This window comes from Erithacus rubecula (genome assembly GCF_903797595.1).
Source record: "Erithacus rubecula genome assembly, chromosome: 23".
Lineage (NCBI taxonomy): Eukaryota > Metazoa > Chordata > Aves > Passeriformes > Muscicapidae > Erithacus > Erithacus rubecula.
The window spans coordinates 3022114-3048548 of record NC_136675.1 but is presented as its reverse complement, the minus strand read 5'-3'; the positions used below and the strand labels follow the sequence as shown (position 1 = coordinate 3048548).

At 48.7% G+C, this 26435-nt stretch overlaps 1 protein-coding gene across 1 annotated transcript; it reads left to right on the top strand.

The window, feature by feature from the left end:
* Positions 1-10008: 10008 nt before the first annotated feature.
* CTPS1 (CTP synthase 1) lies at positions 10009-25637 on the top strand. The gene is made up of 19 exons (XM_079325812.1): positions 10009-10135; positions 10367-10543; positions 11277-11447; positions 12075-12175; positions 13652-13768; positions 14427-14510; positions 14728-14808; positions 16284-16435; positions 17865-17997; positions 19384-19472; positions 20043-20137; positions 20637-20699; positions 21577-21620; positions 22344-22440; positions 22684-22739; positions 22820-22916; positions 23117-23261; positions 24216-24306; positions 25528-25637. The coding sequence occupies exons 1-18, from the start codon at positions 10033-10035 to the stop codon at positions 24298-24300; spliced, it is 1890 nt and encodes a 629-aa protein (XP_079181938.1). The 5' UTR covers positions 10009-10032; the 3' UTR covers positions 24301-24306; positions 25528-25637.
* The last annotated feature ends 798 nt before the right edge of the window (positions 25638-26435 follow it).

Genomic DNA, 26435 nt, shown 5'->3' with positions numbered 1-26435 from the left:
GGAAGGAATTGCTCCCTGTGAGAGTTGTGAGGCCCTGGCACAGGCTGCCCAGAGAAGCTGTGGCTGTCCCTGGATCCCTGGAAGTGTCCAAGGCCAGGCTGGATGGGGCTCAGAGCAACCTGGGATAGTGGAAGGTGTCCATGGAATGAGATAAGCTTTAAGGTCCATTTCAACCCAAGCTGTTCTGTGATTCTATGAAAACACAGACTTGTCCCATGACTATCCCATTACCTTATTCCCATTCACACCAATTTGAATAAGACCAGAATGGGTCCCAAAGGGTTAGAGATAATCACATCAAGGTTTTGGTTTAAAATGTTATAGTTCAGGAACTCAAATTTAACAGAAGTGCTGTTATTACCTTCCAGCTGCATTACATCTTACATCTCCAATGTGCACAAATGCACTGAACAGAGGTGGAAATCTCTCTGGGTATTGTATGATTTTGAGAACAAAAGCTGAACATCTTCCTAGACCACCAAGACAAATGCCAGAATCATAGTTAATGAACAGCACAACCAGCTGCAGCTGCAGAACCAAGACATGAAGGAAAAAAAAAAAGACTTTTCAGCACTTCTGCTTCCAAAATGAACTTTCTTACTTGAGCTGAGCAAAACAGCACTCAAAGAAAGGCTGGCAAAAAGGATACTGATCCCTCAAGTTTGCAGCAGCCACCACTCCAGGGATTTTGGAGGAGGTTAATGGTATTTAGTTATTCACAGGACTGAGTCCAAGTGAACTGGAAAGCTCCAACTCTGGGAAGCACACTGATAATGTTGTGGTAACCAGCAGAATGCCTCAATTAATTCCTCAATTAAATCCTCAATCAACTTATCAGATGCAGGCCTGGCTGAGCTGGACAAGGCAGTTGATGCCTCAGCAGAATCCTTTGCCAGGCTGGAAGGAATGTGGAAATCATTCAGGATTAAAATTCCTCTGCCCCATCCAGTTACCCCCATGCAAGCACAGCAGGAGTGCAGCCCCAGGGACAAAAGCTTCCCTGATCTGCCCTCATGGCACATCCCCTCCTGCTGCTGGACTCTTGAGGACATGCTCAGCCTTATGCCAGAGAGATCAAGAGGGAGAAAAGAAATAAAAATGGCAAGTTCTTCCCCGTGGGGTGGATACTGCTGAGTTGACACTGCCAGGGCTGTTCACTGCTCCCTCTCTCCTGAAACAGGCAGTGGATGGCACCCCTTTACACCTGCACACAACCCAGGTGTGCTCCTGCAGAGCTTCCCCCTCTTCTTCATCCAGCTCCTCCCACTCCTGGTGAAAGAAATAAATCCTGTGACCCCCACACTGAGCTCTGGCAGTGTGATTTGCACTGTCCCTGCCTGTGTGGGAGTCCAGCACGCAGGCACTGCCTCTCTCTTCACACCTTCAGCCCCTTTCAGCTCTCCATGCTATTGTGCCTTTCACAATGCTGACCCCTTCTCAGCAAGAATTTGGGTTTACAACCTGCTCACACCTCCCAAGGTCCCATCTGTGTGTGTAGGAATGTTAAAAAAAATTGAGCTGGAAGCTTTAGTTTGGCTGCAGCACAGCAGGAGAGAGCACTCAACCCTTTTGACTTAAGGATTTCTTTTGTACTTGAGGTTTTCTTCTGTAATGACTCACTTTGTACAAGGAAATGTTATAAATTTAGGCAGGAATTTGTAGCACAAGTGTGTGAGTACTTCTTTATTGTCAGTTAAGCAAAAACAGTATAAAAAAATTAGCTGTGAAGTGGCCTCTAAGTGAAAAACTCATCACATCAACTCATCCATCAGCCCAGAAGTAGAGTCCAAATGGGTTTGTGTCAAGAATACAAATGGTTTTATTTCAGGAGTTTTGATTGAATGAAATAGAAGTTCAAATTATGCTGCAATGGAATTATCAGAATGTCACTGTATTTCTCACACATTTCATAAAGATTTTAAAGAGCACTCACTGCAGGGTTTGGTGTCCTTAGGGCTGCATGAAGGATGAGGGATTTGTCCTTTTCCATGAACTCTTTTGAGACATCTCACACTGGTTGTGTGACACTCTCACTACCAACCAACAAAGCATGTATGCACTCAGAAAAGGATTGAAATCCTTCAAGGTTTTGCCCCTTCAAAATTAGAAACTGAATGACACAGCAGGAGGAAGAGGCCACCTGCAGGATCAGGTTCAAAGTGTAGGAGTCCAAAAAAAATCAATGGGAGGGAGTAGAAACCTTTTGGAGTCTTGTGAATCCCAGTGCACATCCCTGCTCTGTGGAGCTGCTGTGTCCCTTTGGGCTGGATCCAGGGATGTCACAGGCTGTTCTAAGGCTGTTCTCACCCATACCATGGGCTGTACTACACCTGCAGTGCACACCCCACATGTGTTACTCAGGGGTTTATGTTGATCTGGTGGCTGAAAGCCCATGCAGCTCCTGAAACAACCAGCCCAGTTGTGCTGATACCCTGTTCCTGTCACCTGCTGCAGCCAGAGGCTGCTTGTTAGAGGGAAAGCTTTTTGTTGGATTTCTTTGACTGTGGACACTGACAAAAACACCCCAGTGGATGCTGGCACATGGAATTGCCATCTCTCCTGTGGCACAGCACATCTGCACATGGCTGGGGCACAGCAGGAGCTCAGCTGCCCTAAGAGGTTTCCTTGCCAGCTTAGCTTCACCTCTGCAGGAGTCCATGAGGAACCCCCCAGGGCATTTCTCCTCTCTCAGGGCTTTGTGTCAACCTGCATTGCCTTCATCCTCTCTCTGCAGCCTTTGTGTCTTTCCTCCTCTCACCCAGCTTGCCAGGAAGAGACTCACAGCAGTGACACTGTGGGACCTCATCTTTCTCAGTGCTGGCCTTGGAACTCCTCTGCCTGCATATTTGCTCCATATTTGTCCAACCCTCTGCTCATGCTGCTTTCCTCACACCAGTTCCTCAGTTTGCTTAGCACTTGGTCAGTGCAGCTCCTCCTGTGCTAAGCTCTGCTTTGCTGCTCTCAGGCCAAGGCCAGCTCCCACAGCTCCCTCACATCATTGTGCTGCTGCACACTCTCACATGATCTGCTCCTAAAATGGAAGGATTCCACCTTTTTTACATTAAAAACCCTGAGATCAAGGGACACTTGGGTGAGAGTCTGTGTCAGCTGTTGTGTGCATGAGAGTGATCCTGTCAGGTTTGTGCTGTGGGGTGAAACATGGAGATCTGTTCTCACCCCCAAACTCTGCCAGAAATGCTGTGGGAGCTCCAGCATAACACTGTGCCTTCATCCCTAGATCACAGAATTACAGAACCATGGAAGAGTTTGGATAGAAAGGGACCTTAAAGCTCATCCTGCTCCACCCTCTGCCATGGGCAGGGACATCTTCCACTGTCCCAGGCTGCTCCAAGCCCTGTTCAACCTTCCAGAGATGGGGCAGCCACAGCTTCTCTGGGCACCCAGAGTCAGGGCCTCCCCACCCTCACAGGGAAGAATTTATTCCTGATATCTCATCTCACCCTTCCCTCTGTCAGTTTAAAACCATTTCCCCTTTTTCTGTCACTACCTGCCTGTTAAAAAGTCCTGCTCCCTCTTTTTTTAAAGAGGCATCTGATAACTTATGGGAGAACCTAACATTTTCCAAGAGCTTCCTGGCTGATCCTAGTGCCTAAAATGTACTTTTTGCACCCTGGTAACTGTTTGCAGCTCCAAACCTTCCTGTGTAGTATTGGGAAAAAGCAGCTCCCTTATGCCTTGAATAAAGCTGAGTCCCACACTGAGGTGAGACTGGGAAGGGAAGATTTCCCAGGGAAGACTCAGATGTTCTCTGGTTATGCAGAAATCACCTTTGCTACCAGGCAAATGTTGAGGTGAAAGCAGAGTTCAATCATTACAATGCAAATATTGTCAGTACAGGTTTAAAGACAGAAAAATGAAGCATTTGAGCAGAGCTTTAAACAAACTCCAGCTGGGCTGTTTTGTGTGGTGAGCTGATGGGACACTCACAATTGTGGCAGAGAAACAGGATTTTAAAAAAATTCCAGTCTTTGATACATCCACAAAAACATCCTGGATTAGGGGCAGATATAATTTCAGCTCCCCAAAGCTCCTCTGGGATTCTGGTGCTCCCTCATAGTGGTTTGCTGTGACACACAGGTCTCCTGTGGATGGTCCCACCTGATTTTCTAGCTGTGGTGGCTTCTGTGTGTGACAACCTGGACTTGACCAGATGGTTCACAGTCCCTGTGTGGGGAAAGGGCTCAGCTCTGTCCTGGACTTTGTCATACAATACCTGAAAATGTCCCTCTTGGATCAAGGTTGAGATGTGCTGAGGCAACAGTGACCCTGGTGTGTATTTTAATTCAAGGAAAAATGTTACAGAGAATCACATTTATTCTGTTCCCTGATTTTGTGTTGAGGATATGAACTCTGGGAGAGATGAGAGCCCTCCCTGTGTGTCTGTGCAGTGCCTCACCTCCTGCCCTGGGCCTGGCACACCTGGCTGGCATTAAAGTAAACCTTGGCCACACTTTGTTTATGTACTGTACATGGCAAACAGTGAGGCCAAAACCTGTTTTGCCTCTTGGCACCTCAGTGCTTTGCTGAGTGTTCCTGCCCTGCACAGCTCTTCAGGTCTGCTGAACCTGACCCTCCCTGGGTGACTGCATTATTTTTCCTAAGCACTGACACCCTGTTCTGTTCCTGGCAGTGACATTCTTGCCCCCATGCAGGTCCCACCACAGCAATTTTGACCATTTACCAAATGCCCAGACAGGAAACCTGTCCTGCACTCTATCACAATAGCAAAACACCTATGACTGACAAGGTCACAAGTGGCAGAGATGGCTTGTGTTTGTTTGTAGAACCTACAGGCACACCCTGACATCCCAGTCATCTCAAAAAATGCTCCTGCAGATCTCTCACCTTGTCCTTTCAGCTCTCTGGACCAAGCCTTTCCTTGAACACTTGGTTCATTACACAACCATGACTGAAGAGCAGCTCTGTGAGATAGTTTTATGATGGCTCCTTGTTGCTGCTAGAAAAAAAAAAGGAACAATTAGTCTCTTTGGCCAATAAGAACAGAAGGTGTTACTTGACAGCAGATAAAAGATAAGACTTGAAAATACAAACACAACAGTCAGTGAATGAAGATTTGGGCACCAAAGAAATCCTACAGATGGTCAGGCTCACAGCATTAAAGAGGCAGGAGAAAATGGACCTATGGAAATATGACAGGCTGAGAACATTAAAGCAGATGTTTGAATGGAAAGGCCAAGCAGCATCCTGTGTGCAGCAGGTCCCTTTTCCCCACACCATTCTTTGTCTTGGATGACTCACTACAAAGTCCTTGTCCCAGCTTTTCCTGGTCTCCACTAGAGGCACCTTACAGGCTGGAGGGCTCACAGACCTGTCACAGCACTGCAAGTTGTTAAAAATCTAAATCTCATGGTTCATGTACAAGGGCCAGGCAGCTCTCCTGGGAGCAGAGGTAATTAAATTTTGCTCAGTCATGCAGGTAGAGAAGCAGTGCTTGATAATCCTGCCTCTTGTCCTTGCATGTCTTCACAACACACTCTGTGGCAGCTTGGCCTCTCCAGAATGCATGAGCTGGAAATGCACTCCCACTGAGCACTGGAGGAGCTGAGGACACTCCTTAGGCTTCAGATGGTCTGTGTGGTTTCTCTCCTCAGAAAATATGTGTCAGAATCACAGAGTCACAGGATGGTTTGGGTTGGAAGGAACTTTAAAGGTCATCTCGTTCCAACCCTTCTGGGCAGGGACACCCCTAGACCAGGTTATCTCTTGGCAAAGCTGCCACCAGCACACTCCCCTCAGAGAAGGAAACTTCATTTGTTAAGGGAAAACATCTCATTCTGTTTCTACAGCTTCTGCACTCATCAAATCTGCATGAGTGTTCGTGCAGACATGAGGGCCTGAAGCCTGTCCCTCACCAAGCTGGCCAGAGAGCAGCACCCATCACCCTGCAGCAGCAGCTGGCTCTGGTGCTGTTTCCCTTTGCTGTGTGCAGGACATGCAGCTCTAACTGAAGTGAGGGAACCAGGACAATGCAAGCTCAGCCCCCTGCTCTGGACAGTGTCAAGTGGAGCTGAAGTCTCACTCCATGTGACTCCAGGTACAGAGGACACAATCCCACAAGTCACAGCAGCATCTGTAGTGAAAACAGAGAGCTCTGACACCCAGTTAGTTCATTGCAGATAACAAAAGACTGCCCCAAAAGGTCAGAATCCTTGACTCCATCTTACACAGGAGAAACTGAGGCACAGAACTGTGACATGACCTCTCAGGGCTGAGAGCTGCTCTCAGCTCAGCACTGTCCAAGGCCAGCACTGGCTCCATCACACAGCCCTGGGAGCTTTAATCCCCATCACACACATCTGCTGCACCTGCAGAACTTTTTCTCCCCACACCCCCTCTTTGGTGACATGCTGTCCCATTCTTACTCACAGTCCTGCAGCCAACACATTCCCTTCCTAGCATGGATGAGCTCTGCAGCACACCAGTGGGTTCACTCCTTGCCTCCTAGGAAAAAGGCAGCTCTTCTCCATGGAGAAAAAGAAGGAGAGAGGAAGAGGCCTGAAGGTGAAAACCCCCTGCCTGAAGAATCAAGACCTGTGGAAGGACCACAGTTCTTCAGTCCCGGTGGGTTTGGGATGGCACCACAGGGACTGATCAAAGGGGTGCTGCCAAATGCCCCCTAGCACACAGGGCACGTGTGGTCCTGATCCTGAGAGCAGCTCCGGTGTCACCACAGCCTGATCACGTCCCTTTGTTGCTGCACAAACTCTTTTACTGGTCCATTCCACCATCTAGTGGAGATCTCGGAGAGTACAGCAAGGTGGGAAGGCGAGAGCTGCCCCAGGACACAAAACCATAGGACTAAAAATGGAAACGACCTCCAAGAGCACCAAGATCATCATCAGCCTCTGCCTAACCCCACCATGTCCACAAACCATACATGAATCGGCACAGTTACTCATTTTTGGACACTGCCAGGGATGGTGTCTCCACCACTGCCCTGGGCATCCTGTGCCACTCTTTCAGTGAAGAAATTTTCCCTAATATCCAACCTGAACCTCCTCTGGCACAACTTGAGGCCATTTCCCCTTGTTCTGTCACTTGTCCCCTTATCAGATTTGTGCTCCAGAGCAGGGTACATGAAGTAACAGCTCTAGTTCCTACATTATTTTATATCTTACTCAAGATCTGCCCAGATCCTTTGGTTACTCTGGGTAACAGATGTGTTACTTTACACTTTAGATGAAAACTTGATCAAGTTCAGAGCACAAGTGTAGACTTTTAAAAGGATTTGAACATTTTACAGAAACCCTGATTAATCCTGTAAATGCAGAGCTCAGGGTGCCTTACAGAAACTCCTCATAGGGAGCATCCTGCTGCATGGCACTGGGACTGGACAGCTGCCAGTGACTCCACATCACTCCTGGGAAGTTTATATTAATCATGAGGTAAAACCCAGAGATCAGCACACAGTGAAACAAACACAGAACAGCTTCCCCAGTGTTCCAAGGCCTGGCTGACACTGGATCCTGGCTTTGATCCACGTGCTGATAGGAGTTGGTTAGGAAAACCTGAAAATGAGGATTTTTACATTCTCCTCTATAGAAGGAAGTCCAGCATCCTACCTCAGATAGTAGTCACCTACATTACTAAGAAAAACTTCCACCCCAAACCACTGAAGAATCCTGTCAGAGGCAGGTATTTGGATCACAGCAGGAACTATTTCATCACTACTTCAGCAGTCACAGAGTGAGAACTGAGGGTGAATCTGGAGTAGGGCAGATGACAATCACCTCCATGCTTTGATTTTTAGCAATATTCTGTACTTAAAAATCAGCCAAGATGCTTTTCACAGATACTCAGGGGCAGAATGCCCAGGGCACTTTGACAGCAGATGAGATGCTCTACCTGGAGGTGTTCAAGGCCAGGTTGGACAGGGCTTGGAACAAGAAGATCTTTAAGGTCCCTTTCCACCCAAACCATTCTGGGATTCTGGGATTCCAAGTGTCCTGTCTGTCCGTGGTGATACTCGACTTTCCTGCAAAGCCCCCTGCTGCTAACAAGGGATGGGGTCAGGGTGGGTGGTGACAGGGATGTGCCCACCCACACTGCTGCCCTCTGGGGCATCTGCAGGGCCTTTGGAGCAGGGACCAGTCAGAGGAGCATGAGCTGACACGAAATGAGTGGGACAGGTGCTAAATGTAAATGTCACAAACCTGTGATGGTAAGCAACACTGGTAACAATAAAGACAAAGTGTTTTCTCTGCAGTGCTGCTCAGGGGTCTCACCCCATGGAATCTGCAGCTCCTGGATATTCTGTCGCTGTCAGGAACACTCCAGTGCATCTTTAGCCACTTTCTTCACTGGTCACAGAGAAAAGAGTCACTGAAACTGGTACCTCAGTCTCCAAATCTTGTTGCAACAAGTCATCCTGTCACCTTCAGGAGGGACCATGCTAAGAGGAAGCTGTGAATGTCCTGACTGGAATAAATATGCATGAATATATAATACATATTATATAATTTATTATTATCACTGTCATTAATATTATTTACATGTAACACCACAATAAGCCTTTTCCTGTACAAATAGGCCCCTAAACTACAAGGAAGTTCAAGTGAAGGTTTGAGGATTCCAGTCTATTCATTCATTGCATAATCCCAGTAACACATTAACATTCCCCAGAGCTATGCCAGTCTTCCCAGCAATGTTTTCCAGTTAATTTGTTTTGCTGTGAATCAAATCCTCTTAAATAAACAGAGCAGATCCATTTCATCTCATTTCGCATTTCTGAAAGGAAAGTATTTGGTCTGTATTTAAGTGAGAGCTGAGAACAAGGCACTGGAAGGGCAAAACTTATTGAGGGCAGAATTAAGGGTGAAACACATGCACCTACACATCTTCACTCACTTCTGCAAAAAGCTGATGTAATTTTGCATAACTTGAGACATTTGTGATCTGACTTTTCTGGGTCACTGTTATTCCACACCATTTAATGTTCACAATAGCTCCCACTGAGTGCTGCTCTCTCCTGAGAACCACGGGATGTCCAACCCCCGAGGCCTTTAACGAGGCACTGAGAAAAGGATTTGTGTGTCCTGCAGTTCATGCTCACATCGAGCTTGCACACATCTTCACAAGAATGGACTTAGCTTCAGCTACAAGACATGTGTCTCATGAACCACTCATGAAATGGGAAAAGCTGGGATGTCTAAAGGCAAACCTGGGAGAACTCAGCCTCTGTTTATCAGGATGTGCCACCAGGCAGCGACAGTGACAGCCCAAGCACACACAGCCCTTCCCTGAGGAGGGCTTTTTCTGCGGAAAAAGTGCTGGAAATGTTGTCTGCTATTTGTAGCAGAAAATAAGAAGAGTTCTTCGTGGAGGGCCGAATGGGCACGGCCAGGAAATGGTGAAAGCAGATGGTTCCTGCAGGAGGGCAGCCCAGGCCACGGGAAGGCAAAGGGACATTTCTGACAGAGCCCTCAACACCCAGGGGACCGTGTCCGTGGGGAAATGTGCTGGCAGGACACATGGACACTGGAACAGGAAAGAACAGTGACAGAATCCAGCTGAGGGAGCTGGGAAGGGGCTCAGCCTGGAGCAAAGGAGGCTCAGGGGCCCTTGTGGCTCTGCACAGGTCCCTGACAGGAGGGGACAGCCGGGAACAGGGACAGGAGCAGAGGGAACGGCCAGGGGAGGCTCAGGGTGAATATTGGGAAATTTCTTCACTGAAAGATTGTCCAGCCCTGGCTTAGACTGCTCAGGGCAGCGGTGGAGCCCCATCCCTGGAAGCGTTCAATAAAGATGTGGATGTGACACTTGGGGACATGATGAGGAGCTGTTAGAGCATAGGCTGGACTAGATTAATTTAAAGCTCTTTTCCGACCCAGCTCAGCCGGCGATTCCAGCCGCGCTCCCCGTGAGGCGCTGAGGGGCCGGGCGGGGCCGGGGCGGGGCCGGGGCGATACCAGAGGCGGCACAGCCCCGCCCCCGGGCTCTGTTCCCGCCCCCGCCCCGCCCCGCGCAGGCGCACAGGCGCTCCTGGGCCGCATGCGGTTGCCAGCGCAGCCGGCCGGCAGCGGCGCCGCGCGCGCTCCGCACCTCCCGCGCGTTCCCCCCGCGCGCGCGCTGTCCGCGCGCCCGGCGGCCACAGGTGAGAGCGGCGGGCGAGACCATCCGGGCAGCGCTGCGGGGGGGGCGGCGGCGGAGCGGGGCACGCGGGCCTGGCGGGGCCGCACGGGCGGCGCGCGGCGGTGGCGGGAATTTGTGGCGGGAGGAGCGGGCGGGGCGGGAGGGGCGGGCGGGGCGCGGCCCGGGGGTCGCTGCCGGCAATGGCACCTGGCGGAACCCGCGCTGAGGCCGTGCCGCTGTCTGTCGCGTCCAGGCGCGGGGCAGATGAAGTACATCCTGGTCACGGGCGGGGTGATCTCGGGCATCGGCAAGGGGATCATCGCCAGCAGCATCGGCACCATCCTCAAGTCGTGCGGGCTGCATGTCACCTCCATCAAGATCGACCCCTACATCAACATCGACGCCGGCACCTTCTCCCCGTACGAGCACGGTGAGTGCCCGGGGCCGGCCTGGCTTGCTGGGAATCCTCTCCTTTGTGCGGCCCTTTGTGCCCGGTGCTGCTGGGGCTGAGCCTGGGCCTGCCGGCGCTGCGGGCTGCCCGCCGGGCTGCCCTGCCCTGCCCGCCGGGCTGCCCTGCCCTGCCCGCCGGGCTGCCCTGCCCTGCCCGCCGGGACGCTCTGCTCTGCCCGCCGGGATGCCCTGCTCTGCCCGCCGGGCTGCCCTGCCCTGCCCGCCGGGATGCCCTGCTCTGCCCGCCGGGCTGCCCTGCCCGCCGGGCTGCCCTGCCCTGCCCGCCGGGCTGCCCTGCCCTGCCTGCCGGGATGCCCTGCCCTGCCCGCCGGGATGCTCTGCCCGCCGGGATGCCCTGCCCTGCCCGCCGGGATACCCTGCTCTGCCCGCCGGGATGCCCTGCCCTGCCCGCCGGGATGCCCTGCCCTGCCCGCCGGGATGCCCTGCCCTGCCCGCCGGGATGCCCTGCCCGCCGGGATGCCCTGCCCGCCGGGATGCCCTGCCCTGCCCGCCGGGATGCCCTGCCCTGCCCGCCGGGATGCCCTGCCCGCCGGGATGCCCTGCCCTGCCCGCTGGGCTGCTCTGCCCGCAGCGCTCATGTGCTGCGGCCCGTTTGTTCTGTTCGCCATTCCTAAACTGCCATCTGGGAAGGAGTTTCCTTCTATTGGATTATTCCACATGCTGCCATGTGTGCGTGTGCCTGTTCTGTGCAGGGGAGGTGTTTGTGCTGGATGATGGAGGGGAGGTGGACCTGGACCTGGGGAACTACGAGCGCTTCCTCGATATCCGACTCACCAAAGACAACAACCTGACCACGGGGAAGATCTACCAGTATGTCATCAACAAGGAGAGGAAGGGAGATTATCTTGGCAAAACGGTCCAAGGTGATGCAAAATTTTTTTCCTGGTGCTCAGAAATGCATTCTCTGTTTCAGTCCTGGCTGGATGCTTTTGCCTTTCATCTTCACTTGAGGCTCTGCACCATCCTGCTTGTGTTTGGACTGTGCTGAACTTGGGTCCAGCTGTCTAATGTACCCACTGATAAATGTGAACACACACTTTGGGATTGTTTGTTAGCTGGTTAAAATGGTTAATGCTTTTCTTAACTTGTGTCATTAGAAAACCCAAAGGATTTGTGAGGGTCAGATCAGTCCCTTCCCTTTTTAACACTTTCCACCTCTGGTTGACAATAAGACTTTTACAGATAGTTAAAAACAGAGCAACTTTATCTGCTTAGAGCAAAGAACAGTTTGTGCTTGAATCTTCCAGCTTAAAGGAAATGTTGCTTACATGTGTTTAAATTAAGGCAGGGTTCTATTTCCTGCCAAGGCCCTTGAAAATCACAGCCAAGAACAACCACTTCCAAAATGCATTATTCTTTAAAGACACAAATTCCTGCTTAAACCCTATGGGAAGCACTGGCTAGTGATTGTCAGTGGTTTGCTCTGTAATGAGTTAAGAGGGAGAAACGTGTGGGGGGGGATTTAACCCTTGCATGGGTTTTTTTTCCAGTGGTTCCCCACATCACAGATGCCATACAGGAATGGGTGATGAGGCAGGCACGGATTCCTGTGGATGAAGATGGCATTGAGCCCCAAGTCTGTGTGATTGAGGTTTGTAACTTTTAAAGTAGGTAGTTTTGTTTCTTGTGTGCAGTAACCTGACCTATATTTTGCATATTTCTTTACAGAAATATTCCACTTTGCATGTTAGTGAATGTTAAAAATTCCCCTTGGTAACTTAATTTACTCTAATCTTTGGAATTGCAACCTGCAGCTGCCTCATGAGGTTCATCCCCACAATACCCAGGGAATGGTTGGAGCTCAGGGAAAGGTTCTTCCCTCCCCCAGAGGTGCTGGCACTGCCCAGGCTCCCCAGGGAATGGGCACTGCCAGAGCTCCAGGGATGGGCAGGGGGATTGCTGGGGGCAGGGCAGGGACAGGGTTGGATTCAGTGGGTCCCTTCCAGCTCAGATATTCTATGAATTAACCCACAGAATGAATTTTTTAGCTCTTGTGACTTAATGTGCCAGACTGAGTTAGTTGTACTGTGCCCTCTTCCTTGGTGGATGGAGGGAGGGGAGGTAAATCCCCCTCTGGGAATAGTTGTCTTTCCTCCTCAAAGTGACCAGTTCTATCACAGGCATGTGACAGGCAATGGCACAAGTTAGTGGTGGCAGTTTCAGTGTGGTTATGGAATGTTCTGCAGCCAAGAGGAGATGAGCAGGCTGAAGGCTCTGACACTGCTGAGCTGGGAGCTTGTCACACAGCCCAGGTCATGGTGACTTGGACTCTGCCTGCAGCCTGGGTGCCAATTTCTGTGCCAGGATCACAAGCCCAGATCTGAAGAGCCAAGGAGCCACTGTCTGATGGGCCTGGGAGGCTCCAGTTATGGTGTTGGATCTGTTCCTCTATCTGTCCAGTCTATACAGTTCCTAAAACTTAACAGAAATTTTGCTTCTCAGTGCCACCTAATGTTCATAAATCATAATTTTCTTATCTCAGTCCTTTCATTGAGAATAGAGGTAAAGCTGATGTCTCTGGAGGGGTGCTGCCCATAGGGGAAGCTGTTTTTCTTGTGGCTTTTTGATTTGTGGGGAAATGGTGAAGGTAGAATAGTACCTGGAGTAGTTTGGAGGCTGTGAAAGTGGTGTATGCAGCTGGTAAATCCTGGTGCTTTGAGTGGAATAGAATCACAGAATATCCTGAGCTCAAGGGACCCCAAGGATGATCCAGCCCAGCCCCTGTCCCTGCCCTGCCCCCAGCAATCCCCCTGCCCATCCCTGGAGCTCTGGCAGTGCCCATTCCCTGGGGAGCCTGGGCAGTGCCAGCACCTCTGGGGGAGGGAAGAACCTTTTCCCTGAGCTCAGCCTGAGCTGCCCTGGCCCAGCTCCAGCCCTGCCCTGGGTCTGTCCCTGGTCATAGCAGAGATTGGAGCTGCCCTTTTGGAGAAAGCTGTGCTGGATCATGCTCACATCACAGGGATGTGCTGGGGAGCTGTTTGTGTGCTGTTATCTATATTTTCATGTCTTTAGAGTGCACCTTCACCAGGTGCTGTTTGGCAGTAGCTTTGTGTCTGTGTGTTGGCAGCTCGGGGGCACCGTGGGGGACATTGAGAGCATGCCCTTCATCGAGGCCTTCCGCCAGTTCCAGTTCAAAGCCAAGAGAGAGAATTTCTGCAACATTCATGTCAGCCTGGTTCCCCAGGTAAGGAAACATTGGTGCTCAGAGGCTTCCTCAGTCCAAAATTTCCTAAATAGGTGTTTCTGAAATGCTGTGTTTCTGAGTGATGTCACTTTTGTATTTCTATATATATATAAACTTCTGGCAGAAATACAAATATTATATGCTTGTGTATTTAAAAGTCTTACAGGAATTGAACAGGAACTTTTCAAAGGGATAATAAAGGCTTGGCAGTTGCAGAAATGCAGCATGAGCATTCCCTGTGTCAGACTGAACTGGATTTGACAGAGCAAATTGATAATTATGGAATGCATGTTAGTGTTAGTGTTTGTTCTGGTCTCCCTTTTGCCCCTTCTGTCTAGGCCAGGGAAAAATTAGAAATATGAAAATTAGCAAAAAATAGAAAATTAGAAATAAAAATTAGAAATATATTTGGTATTTGGATGGAGCAGTGGATGAAGCTTCTGCTCTCTGTCCCTCTCCTTCCTGCACTCCAATGGGCAGATTGGAACTTGGGTTCCTGCTGTTGCTTTCAGTCCTGGGGATTAAAATAGGCTACATGAGGTTCATGTGAATTGTCCAAGAACTGGGTCAAAGTTTTTATGTCTGAGAGTCCTGCTGGACCTGCTGAATCATTGCTGCTTATCTCAGTCTGATACACCAACTGCTCTTCTCTGACCAGCCCAGCTCCACAGGGGAGCAGAAGACCAAACCCACCCAGAACAGTGTTCGTGAGCTCAGGGGTCTCGGGCTCTCTCCAGATCTGGTAAGGTTTGTGTTGCTTGGCTGTGAATGTAAAAATCTGGCACATTGCAACAGCACTCTTGTTGGGGTAATGCTTGAGACTTCTTGTGTGGTGGTGATGTGATAAATAAGGAAAATAAATGGAGTTGTGGGGTTTTTTTTCTCAAATCACAGGGACTGCACAAAGACCTTTTTAGAGATTTATTTTATGAATGCCTGAGTATTTCTGTTTCTGTTAGATTGTTTGCAGGTGCTCCACTCCTCTGGATACCTCAGTAAAAGAAAAGATTTCCATGTTCTGTCATGTTGAACCAGAACAGGTAAGGATTGCTGTCTGTGCTTCCTTGCAGTAAATATTGGAGCTGTCTGGCAGATGCTGAGGGGAGTTTTGTCTCAGTGCAGCAGTTCCAGCTCTGTGTTTTGGTAACTGCATAATTCATTTGCTGCTTTTCTTAACCTTCCTTCCTGACACATGTTACTGTTGCTGTACCAATTCTTTTTGTGCCAGCACCCAGATTTTCTTGTAAGGTGATTGATATAAACTTAGAGAATTCTATGGAATCCAAGGTGATTTCTGAATCACTGTTTTGATCTTAATTATACATCCACATTCATTCTGTGAATATTGAAAAATGAGATTTTCCAGTATTTAGAGGTGAAAGGATTGCCCAAAATTAATTTTAAAGAATATATGACTGTATTTCATACACTGCTCTTTTCACAATATTATTCTTGTGCCTAAGAATTCTTGAGGAGAGATTTCACAGAGAGGTTGAAATGTTTTTTGGGGGAAGCATTGCTTCATTGTGATGTGCACAAATTCCATTTTGCATAATTCTTTCTATCCTGAGACTCTTAGCACACTGTACTGTGGACCTTGGAAAATTAGTCAGAAGTATGCAGGATGAGTATTAGTGCTCTCTAGTCCAGCTGGAGCTGGAAAAATGTTGTCTTTTTGTGAAAAACTGACTATAACTTCACAATCCCAGGTTCTGTCAAGTAATTTTTTATTAATCTGCTCTACAGCAAGACCAAGCTTGAGTCGTGCAATTTCAAGCACTGCACTGCTGGCAGTAATGTTGATGTGTCATCAGTAAAATATCTACCTCTTGCTGGCCAGGAATTCAGAATAAGCTGGCTCTTGTCCCTTTCCAGGAAGTTGTATGGAGTTCTATGTAGCTGTGGCTCTGACTGCTGCTGCACTTGGGTTAAGAAGTAAACAGCACTGAGGCTAAAAGAGGAAAATGTGCAGCCAAGGAGGTTTGGCTGCTGCAATGTTGAGCTCTGCTTTCTTTTGAGTCAGTAGAAATTAGGATTTTAAAAAGTTTTGCCCAGTGTGTTTTGGATCCTTAAAGTACAGGTTCATTATTAATGGACAGGTGACACTTGTCCTGAGCCACCTTTTCCCATTTCAGTGAACTAGAACTGTTGATGTAAGTTTTCCTCCTTAACCTAAGAATTCTTTGCTCATAATTGTTCAATCTTAAATTAGATGAGGGGCACCCTGTGAAGTGGATTGGGGTCACAGATTTCCTTGGGTTTCAGTCAGACTGGTTGGGAAGGACAGTGGTGGGAAGGGGGAGGTTGTGCCTGTGGCAGTTTGGCTGTAGCTTCTCATGGGATTCTGTATCACAGGAGTCTCTCTGGAGTGTTCTTTGAACTTCTCTGTGTGCTGCTCACATTTAGGTGGTCATATGGTTTTCTGCTAGAGACAGGAACACTCTGAATATCTGAGTAAAATGATTGTATGGGCACTGGATGCCTGTGTTTTCATGAGACCCTCATTTTGTACCAGGTCATTTGTGTTCATGATGTCTCCTCCATCTACCGGGTTCCTCTGCTCTTGGAGGAGCAGGGAGTTGTGGATTACTTCAGGCACAGGCTGGACCTTCCCATTGAGAGGCAGCCCAGGAGGATGCTCATGAAGTGGAAGGAGATGGCTGACAGGTGAGCTGCACTGCTGGGCACACTGCAGCACCCCTCAGCATTGCAATCTGTTCTTGGTTGGCTGAGATGATGAGTTTTATTTGCTGTTCCTCAAGTGGGCTTACATGCTCACATTGTTTTTTTTTTTCCTTTTGCTCAGAGCCCCATCCAGACTTTGAATGTTTCCAGGGTGGGGCATCCACAGCCCCACTCTCACTGTACAAAATTTCATCCTTACATCCAGCCTAAATCTCCCCTCTTTTAGATTAAAACCATCACCACTTGTTCTGGCACAACAGACCCTACTAAAAGTCTGTCCCTATGTTTGTCATAAATCCTCTTACTGGAAGGTTGCCATGAAGTCTCCCTGGAGCTTTTTCTTCTTCAGGCTGAACCACCCCAATTCCCTCAGCCTTTTTCCATAAAATCCTGTGAGATAAACTTGGTGAGATCTTTATCTTATGTTGGATGTGTACTGTCTGAGTCAAACCCAGCTTGAAGTAATTAAAAGCTGGACAACTCTGCTCTCCCTTTTTATTAAAAAAACCTCTCAGAAACATTGCAAAGTGTTGAAATCCCTTTGTAGCTATATGGAGGTATCAGGAGTGTCAATATAGAATATATTTGAGTATGCTTTCAGGTGAGTGTTTGGTACCTGTTCTGAGACTCCTTGGACACTGGTATTTTTTTCCTGTGAGGAGTACACTCATTGTTCATGGGGAAATAGTGAATAGTCTTTTCAGAAAAGGCTTGAATGTCAGCTGAAGCCTTAAATATGTTTGCTCTTAAGAGAAATGAATTTTCAAGATCTAGATGCTTTCCTTAATAAAGGAAATATCTGTGCCTGACATAAGCCAGGCCTGTCAATAACATTTCCTTTTGATGGGGAGAACCCTTGGTCACCAGCTGGGCTGGAGGTGTTTAGCAGTTCTGAGAGAAACTTGAAGCAGGCTCTTGGCTGTAGCCAGGAATGCTGTGTGAATCCTGTGCTGCTGGGGATTGAAGGTGTGGGCAGCACAGCCTCAGGACTCCAGAAATGCTTTCTGTGTTTGTAGCTGCTGCTGTGAGCTCAGCAGCAGCTTGGGAAGGTGCCATGCAGTACAAACATACACCAAGCTGTGCTTTGATCCTCTCCTAGGAGTTCACTGCAGCCTTTGAATCTAATACAGCTTCCTGGAAAGGCAGTTTGGATCTGCTCAAAGTGGCTTTTCATCATCAGGAGAGATGAGTTAATTCATGTGTGGCTCTGCAACTGTTTTCCTCATTGTTTTGGTTTTGATCTCGCTTTGATGTTTCTAAACCATAATTATTATAAAAAGTCACTCTTGCAAAGATGTTCAGCTCTGTTGGACAGACTTGGGAGAAGGCTGTTTGTTCCTTGGGAAGCTGAAGAGAATGAAATGATTGCCACCCCTGCTGTTAGTGCTGCAGTAACCTTTGTGTCCTGTAGGTACGACCGTCTGCTTGAAACATGTTCCATTGCCCTGGTGGGCAAATACACCAAGTTTTCTGACTCCTATGCATCTGTCATCAAAGCCCTGGAGCACTCTGCCCTGGCCATCAACCACAAACTTGACATTAAGGTAGGGATGGGTCTGTGTGAGGAAAAAACTCCCCCTGTCCTGCTTGCACCTACAGCATCCTCATTCCAATTTCCACAAACCCATAGACAGAAAGGGAGAAGTGATTGAGCCAGTTAACATCATCCAACTTGTCCTTGCATCAAAACAGCTGCTTCCATTATAACAGCATTTAAATAGCTGTTATCAGGCCTAAAGCTGCTCCAGAGCAAACCAGCCTCTCCTGTGAGCTGCATGAGGTGTCTGGAGTGGATGGAAACTGCTCAGTGTTGTGTGCTGAGCTGTGGCAGGGGTAGATGGGTTGGAGGAGGGCACTCTGCTCTAATTCCTCTGCCTTTTGTTGCAAGTGATTCTTTTTGGGGGTTGTTGCTGTTAACCTCGTGGTGCTCCTGCCTCAGGCTTTATTAAGGTTTTCATGGTTTGGCTGCACAGATGCTTTTAGAGTTTGGGTCATAGCTGGATGCTCTGAAGAGCTGTAGTATGTATCTGTTGCTAGAAATTTTATTTTCATTTCAATAGACTTCTAAATGCCCAGCAGTTTGATGATGCCAGTGAGTCATGGAAATAGGTGGTTGCTTTTTAACAGTACTGCTCTTTCCATTTCCAAAATCAGTAGAGATGAAAATGAGCAAAACAAGTAAGACTGCTGAAGTGCAAACCCTGCACATGCATCTGTGGGTATTCCCTGGCAGAGCTGTGCCTGAGTGGCTCAGAAATGGAGTGAGCCTTGTGCATGGAGATCTTGTGCTAAAGAACTGATTGGTAGTTTTGAAACTTCCAAAAAAACAAACAAAGAAGGACAAGATGGTTCTTGTAAAGGTTAGCAGCCTGCCAGGACATCCAGAAGTTCAGAGGTGCTGGAATACTGGAGATGAGAAAATGGAAAAATTGCAGGGTTTTTTTCCATTGTCATAACACCCTTTAAATTACAGCACCCTGTGTTACACCATACCCTATTTCTTCTCCAGTGCCTCTTGAATAAGAAGTTTATTTGATGAGAGAGGGGTAGTTTTTTTCCTCTCTCTGTGGTGGTTTGTGTCTGCACAGCCCCATGTTCCCACCTTGCATTAACACCTCCCATTTAACAGGCTGGGGCTCAGGGACTTGGTGTAAGTCACAGCAGAGCTGCAGAGAGGGGAGGACAGAGAAATCATGGGTTCTGTTTGTGCACCAAGAGCAGGGTGCTGAGGAAAGTTTTGTTGGCTAACAGGGGAAAATCAACCCAGAAAAACCTCAAGTATCTGTTAGGAAACAAATCCAGAGCTGTCCAGGAGGAATGGTGCTATCTTAATATAATGAGAATTCAGGAGGTCCTGTACACTCTTGTGGCAATATCTAATCATCTTTTTTTTTTTTTTTTTAATTTTTATTTTTTTTATTTCTTCCCAGTACATTGACTCTGCTGACTTGGAGCCAGAGACTCTGCAGGAGGAGCCTGTGAGGTACCATGAAGCCTGGCAGAAGCTCTGTGGTGCTGAGTAAGTTCTGCTGTGGCCTTTCCTTGGAGAATGTCTGATAAAGCTGCTGCTGTGACAGCTTTGGAATGAAGGGCCTCACTGGAGACTGTTTTCAGCATACTCTGACAAGGCCCCAGGCACCTCTCAGGGGCATTTAGGATAAGATGTTAAGTGGAGAATTTTTAAGTGAGGGAGGTGGTGAAGGATATGCACACCTGCATGGTCAGGTGCAAACAGTGAGGAAATCAGGAGAAAGGAAAGGTAACTGGTGAAGGCTGTTAAAGCCAGAGTGAGAGTGGAATGTGCAAGTGGGGTAACAAGCAGGGGTGTGAGTTCCACAGCATGAGCTATCTCTTTTTGGGAAGGTAAAATTGGCATTTATAAAATATTTCCCTGTAAATTCCACTTTATGTGGCAGCTCATGTGAAGTGATGTGGAAACTGCTGCAGCCATGCCTTGCCACTTGGCTGCTTCAGAACCCTTTTCAGGGGAGAGGTCTTGTAAGCCCCAGATTTTATGGGAGGGAGCTGATATGTGGGTATGTGGCTTGGGGCAGCCATGCTAAATTGGAATCTTTTCATCCTCATGCAGTGGAATTCTGGTTCCTGGTGGATTTGGTGTTCGAGGGACAGAAGGCAAAATTCAAGCTATTTCCTGGGCAAGGAAACAGAAAAAACCTTTCTTAGGTGAGAAACATGTTTCATCCATAAGAAGAAATTAAGCAAAGGAAAGGAGGTTGAACAACAGCCTAACTGGTCTGATTTTCACTGGTGACTGGGAGGAGCAGTTTTGCAGCCAGTTGTCTGAGGAAGGCTGATCTGTGCTCAGTTAAACTGGGAATGGAATCTCCTCCCTGGTTAGCTCTGAGTGGGTCAGAGTTGGCTGGGATGTGCTGACAAGAGTCTGCAATGAGGGGATAGCAGTCTGGGCCTGTTTCAGATCAGGCTGGGGTGATCTTGGCACCCAGAAATGTGTGTGCATTTCAGTGGAGTGTCTGTGGTGAGAGACTGGACTGGTGTGTGAGCAGAGGGGATGGGAAAGGGAGGGAAGTGAAGCTTGTCATGACTACAGACCCCTCAATCCCAGTCAGATCTGCCTCATGCAGGTTTCCTGTGACTCAGGATGAAGGTGTGTGTGCTTTGCAGCACAGGCTCAGAGCTCCCTGTCCTGCCCTTCCCTCCACAGGAGTCTGTTTGGGAATGCAGTTGGCAGTGGTGGAGTTTGCTCGCAGTGTCCTTGGTTGGCAAGGTAATGGCACAAAACCCTTCCTGCTTTTGGTCATTTCTTGGGCAGCTTGAGTAATACCTGTGATTTTTTTAGATACCTGTGATTTTAAATTTTTCATAGGTAGGTTTATTTTTTTTTTTTTTACCTAGACCTGTAAAAATCCCTATTGCTTTTGCTAATTCAAAGTAAAAAGAGAGTTTCCTTCCATATTTAAATAAAAATCAATGGAGTAAATCATGTTCATAATGACAGAAAGCTTCCTGTTGCTTAATGTGAGGTTCAGCTGCTGAATGAAGCACCTTGGTGGCCTATGTGTGCTGGGCATCCCAAATTCCCAGTGCAGCCAGTGGGAATGAAGCCCAAAAAGCAGTTCAGCCAGGCAGCAGCTCCTGCAGTGAGTGCAGTTACCTTCTGAGCCCCAGTGCTTGAACTGAGCAAGTCTCTGTTAACACAACTCCCTTCAGAGAGTGCTAGGTTGAGTTCTCAGCCTGATTCTTGGTCCTCTCCAGTAGTGAAGGTTGGGAAAAAGGAGTTTCTCATTCTGCTCCTTTCCCCCTCCCTGCTTTTATTTCTGTATTTGAAGCTGTTGAACTTGTGTTTTTCCTGAACGTGGGTGGGTTATCCTAAGACTGCAGCCTTTGAAATGGATGCCAAACAGTGCTGAGAGCCCAGTTCCTGCTGCCTGGGCTGTTCTGAGAGCCCAGTTCCTGCTGCCTGGGCTGTTCTGAGAGCCCAGTTCCTGCTGCCTGGGCTGTTCTGAGAGCCCAGTTCCTGCTGCCTGGGCTGTTCTGTGCTGAGGGGGCTCAGCACAGTTGGGTATGAGGAGCAGCTGTAGCTTGGGCAGCTCCTGTAGGTGTGAGCCACTCCATGTTTCTCATTGCTGAATGTTACTTTGCAGATGCAAACTCAACAGAGTTTGACCCCAGAACTTCTCATCCAGTGGTGAGTTTATGGTGATTGACTTGTGATATCCTTACTAGACTTTGCTGCACATCCCTGAGCATGATTGCCAGGAGAAGCTGTGGCTGCCCCTGGATCCCTGGGACTGTCCAAGGCCAGGCTGGGCACTGGGGCTGGGAGCAGCCTGGGACAGTGGGAGGTGTCTCTCCCATGGCAGGGGTGGAACTGGATGAGCTTTAAGGTCCCTTCCAACTCAAACTGTTGTATGATAGCTACAAATAGACCTAAATTCTTGGCAACATTTATAGAAGGCTCTGTGCTTCTGGCCCTGGGTCCAATAATGATTGGCTTCTGCTATGATTTAAAATGCTACTCAAAGTGAGGAAGTTACCATAAAACAGCTTATGATGTTATTTATCCAAGAGTAAGCAATTCTGATTTGGGGGTTTTGTTTCCATAAATTTGCTTGCTTGTTTAACATGCAGTTCAGTAAACAGCACAGTATTGGTGTGTGCAATCTGTGAAAATTCTGAGGCCATGTCCTATGTGAAAGTTTCCTGAACATCCACAAAGCTCCCATATGTACTGGGCAGCCTGTGCTGAACAACTTGGCCAGCTAACCTAGTTCTGTTGGTCTGCCTTGGGCTGGTTTTCTTGGTTTTTTTGCATGAATGTAGGTGGGATTTTTTTCCTTTAATGTGTCAGAGTCTGCCTGTTACTGTTATTCCTCCCTGATTCTCACCTCCCTCTGAATTCTTTTCACAGGTCATAGACATGCCAGAACATAATCCTGGGCAAATGGGTGGGACAATGAGGCTTGGCAAGAGAAGAACACTCTTCCAAACCAAGAATTCAATCATGAGTAAGGCTCTTTGTCCCTCTTCTGGAAATGGTTCCTGGGAATGGCTTGTGTGTCTGGTGGGGTGGGGAAGTGAGACCTGGGGATGTTGAGTGGCAGGTGTTCCCACACAGGCTGTTCTGGTGGGGAATGGGGATCAGGGGATTTGGTCCCCTCCAGAAGTGACAGATCCTGAAGGATGCTGATGAAATGAATCTGTTAAAAGCTGTGATCACTGCTCTAAGGGACATCTCACTTCTGCTGCAGGGAAGCTGTATGGAGATCATGATTTCTTGGAAGAGAGACACAGACACAGATTTGAGGTAAAAATGCTCATGTAGGTACTGAGCTTTCCTGTGTAATCCAGACACAAGAGATCATGGCTTATTTTCTGGTTTTCTAGGTCAATCCAGAATTGAAAAAGTGTTTTGAAGAGCAAGGTCTGAAGTTTGTGGGGCAGGATGAGGAGGGAGAGCGGATGGAAGTGGTTGAGCTGGAAGGTGAGTCCTTAAGCAGTTGGTTTGTGGGTGTGGGATGGACAGGGAAAAGTGTTTGGAGGGTAAAAGTCCATGTCCCTCTCCCTTATGGACAAAAGGCATGGAAATGATACTTCCCCATCATCAGGGCTTCAGCATAATCAGGATTTCACCTGCAGCTCAGCCTTGAGAGACTTGACATGAATGTTGTTTGTTCCTCTCAGAGCATCCTTTCTTCGTTGGAGTTCAGTACCACCCCGAGTTCCTCTCCAGGCCCATCAAGCCATCACCCCCATACTTTGGGCTCCTCCTGGCATCTGCAGGGAGACTTACCCACTACCTACAGAAGGGCTGCAGGCTCTCCCCCAGGTGGGTGCAAGGCAGACCCCAGTCAGGGCTGTCAGAGGACAGTGCTGCTTCCTGCAGGATAACCTGGAGCATCCTCCTGGCACAGAGTTCCTGGGGATAACTTGGTTTTGCAACACTCCTTCTTTCCACCCTTCTTTTGAAAGCTCATGTCTGGTGTGTTGAGGTTGATTGTGGGGCCACAGAGCTGTCCTGCAGAGAGGCCCTGGCTTCAGGGAGAGCAGATCTGCAGCCTTGTGCTGTTAGTCAGGGTCTTTGGGGAAACTGAGGTTGGGCCTGCTCTTTTACCTGACTGCAGACCTCATTCCCCTTCATTCCTCAGACAAGTGCCATGTACAGGCTGGTCCATATGAAGTTTGTTCCTGTTGCTGGTTTAAAGAACAGGCCCTGGTGGTTGCAGCCTCATATTTTTTTCTGACTTGAGCTTTGTTTCAGTTTGCAAAGCAAGTGGTGTTTTGGGTGGATTTAATGGTGCAGTCACTTGGTGCTGCTGTTCCCCAGTGCCTGCAGTTCTGTTTGGTACTGAACTGTTCTCCTCCTCACAGAGAACATCAAGGGGCTGCTGGCTGCTGACTGGCACTAAACAAAAACCAGACCAGTTGCAGAGGAGAATTGGCAGTGCCTGTATCAAAGCCAGGCACATGCAATGCTAAAAGGAGTGTTGGCTTTGTGGGCTGAGCTGCAGTGCAGCTGCACCACAGGATTCCTGTGGTGGTGTTGACACCACAGTGGTCAGGTGTGCTCCAGAAGAGTTTCATGTGTGAGGGACTCTCATTTCAATACCTCCAAGGGTTGAGGGAATATTTTAATTCTCTGCTTTTGAGTTTGAAATGGCTCCTTGTAGCAGAGGAGCTGAAGCATCCCACATTAGTTATCAGTACTTAAAGTACTTGTAAAGTCCTTTAAAGTCTTTAATTTTTTTGTGCTCCCTTAAGCCCAAATCTTCTACTCCTGCAGGGACACCTACAGTGACCGGAGTGGCAGCAGCTCTCCTGACCTGGAGATGACAGAGCTGAAGTTCCCTTCAGCAAATCATGACTGATTCCTGGTAATGTTTCACGATCTCAACTTCTTCCTTTTGAAAAAAATTCGTGGCCTCTCTGCTCCTGGCAACTGGCTTAGACATGATTTGGTAGAAAGCTGGCACACCATGAGATGTGCTGGTGCTCACACATGTGTTCCAGCTGTGCTGGGGATGGGTGTTCCCTTAGCAAAGTGACACACAATAAAATATAAATACAGAGGAGTTTGGGGTTACATTCAGATAAAAGCACCAGTGGAGCACACACTGCTGAAAATGGGGGCAGAGCTGTGCAAGGCTTTGAGAAATTCAATCTTTTGCAGTCCCTCACCATTGTAAGGGTGAAGTATCCATTGTGTCCATCTCTTGGGACAGCCCCTCAGTCCTGGGGCTCAAGCTCTGGCCTCTAAGGGCTGCAGGTGTTACAGGGATGTGAAAACTGGATGCACACAGGCCAGGGAAGGAGGAAACACTAAAACCTGGCACTCAGACTGCACCAGCACAACAGGCAGACTTTAAATTAACATTCTCTGTCTGGCAGCAGGTGACCATGGATCACACTGTCCCTGCTCTGGCTGGTCTGTCTGGGGCTTTTGCAGGAGTTGAGCAGCATCTGCACACACCTCTGGGTGCCAGGGCACTGAAGGGCTCCAGCCCTTCCCTCTTCCTTCTGTGTGACTGACACTTCAGAGTGACCTGCAGATGGGAGAGCAGGGTCAGCCCCAGTCTGTCACAGGAGTGCTCCCCATCCCTGGGGGCAGGATTGGGACCAGATGTGATTGCTGGGTGTTGGGCTCTTCTACAGCAGGGACAACACCAAGAGTTGAAGAATTTTGCTGAAGTTACACTGACCCTTGGTCTCAGTGACATTATCCCATATGTCCCTGATGTGGCAGGAGAAGCTGTGGGGACAGTGGCAGCATCCCTGGGACTTGTCTCAGCCCAGCTCTGTAAAGATGAAAACGTTGCTTTGGTGCTGCCATGGGCAGGGCAGGGGTTCATCCTGGCTGAGCAGTGCTCACTCCCTGTGCTGAATGAGGTGTGTGGAAGGAGCCTGTGTCCAGGGTCCTGTGTCCAGGGCAGCAGTTCAGTGCCTTTGGTGGTGCCACAGTGTCCCTGGAGAGCTGAGCCACTGGAGCTGGGCACAGGGCTCCTGCCAGGGCCATGTGTCACTCTGCTCCAGTGCAGTTCCAGCCTGTGGCTCTTCACTGTCAGTAATTCCTGTTCCTTTTCTCTCTCCCTTTCCAGGTGTGTCCTTGCTGCAGAGAGGAGTCTCCATTAGGTTTTCCAGGTGTTCTTACAGCAGTAGCTTCAACACCCTCAGCTTTGGGCTTTCCTAACTTAAGGGTTTATAATTTCGTTCTGGCATCCTGTCCCTTATTTCTTCAGCTCTTCTGTCCTTTATTTTCTGTATAGATCTTGGTTATTTGTGGAGGAGAGTTCACAGAGGCCCCTCCAGACTTCCTTCAGTTGCACCAGCTTGGGGGTCAAAGCAAGCTGGGGTGTGGGATTTGCTGTGTTGAGGGGAATCCCATGGCACACATCCCTCCCAGTGCAGGGAGTGCTTGGCATCAGGGTGCCTTGGACACTGACAGTGCAGTTGCTTTCTCCAGTCTTTCTGCTCCCTCCTCAGTCTTTACTTACTGGTGAAATTATGGATGGCATGAGACTTTGGGGGCTGGCTTAGTGTCTGGGCTGGGCTGTGCTACTGAGAGGGCTCTGGGCAGCTTCATGCAGCCTTTTTGGTTGGGTTTTTGGGTTTTTTTTCTTTTTCAGGGAAAGGGGGAAGGAGATTTTTTGATTAATTTTTTTCAGTAGCATTTACAAACCTTTGGCACTGATGCTCTTGGTGCCTTCATTATCACTATGAATTTATAACGAGGAAGATTTTCCTGGAATAGTGTTACTGTGGAACATGCTCAGCTCTGCAGGGGTGTGATGAAGTGGGATCAGGCTGGGGGGCAGGAGAGCAGAGCTGCCAGGGAAGCCCTGACCCAGGGCTGTGAGCCCTGACTCCTAGGGCTGGGGGAGCTCTGACCCCTTGCATCAAGGGGACAGAGTGAACCACTGAGCCACTTCCACTGCTGCCTTGACCTGTGTCCCTGCCTGGACACAGCAGCTCCTGGTGCTTTTTAATGGGTTTGAAGTGGAGCCTT

What these genes read in the sequence shown, in the direction of transcription:
- CTPS1 (XM_079325812.1), top strand. Translation starts at nt 10,033, where the DNA reads ATGCGGTTGCCAGCGCAGCCGGCCGGCAGCGGCGCCGCGCGCGCTCCG. An exon ending in TCGGGCTCTCTCCAGATCTG is followed by an intron (nt 14,511 to 14,727) that starts GTAAGGTTTGTG and finishes TGTTTCTGTTAG; the next exon opens with ATTGTTTGCAGGTGCTCCAC. An exon ending in TGGAAGGAGATGGCTGACAG is followed by an intron (nt 16,436 to 17,864) that starts GTGAGCTGCACT and finishes TGTGTCCTGTAG; the next exon opens with GTACGACCGTCTGCTTGAAA.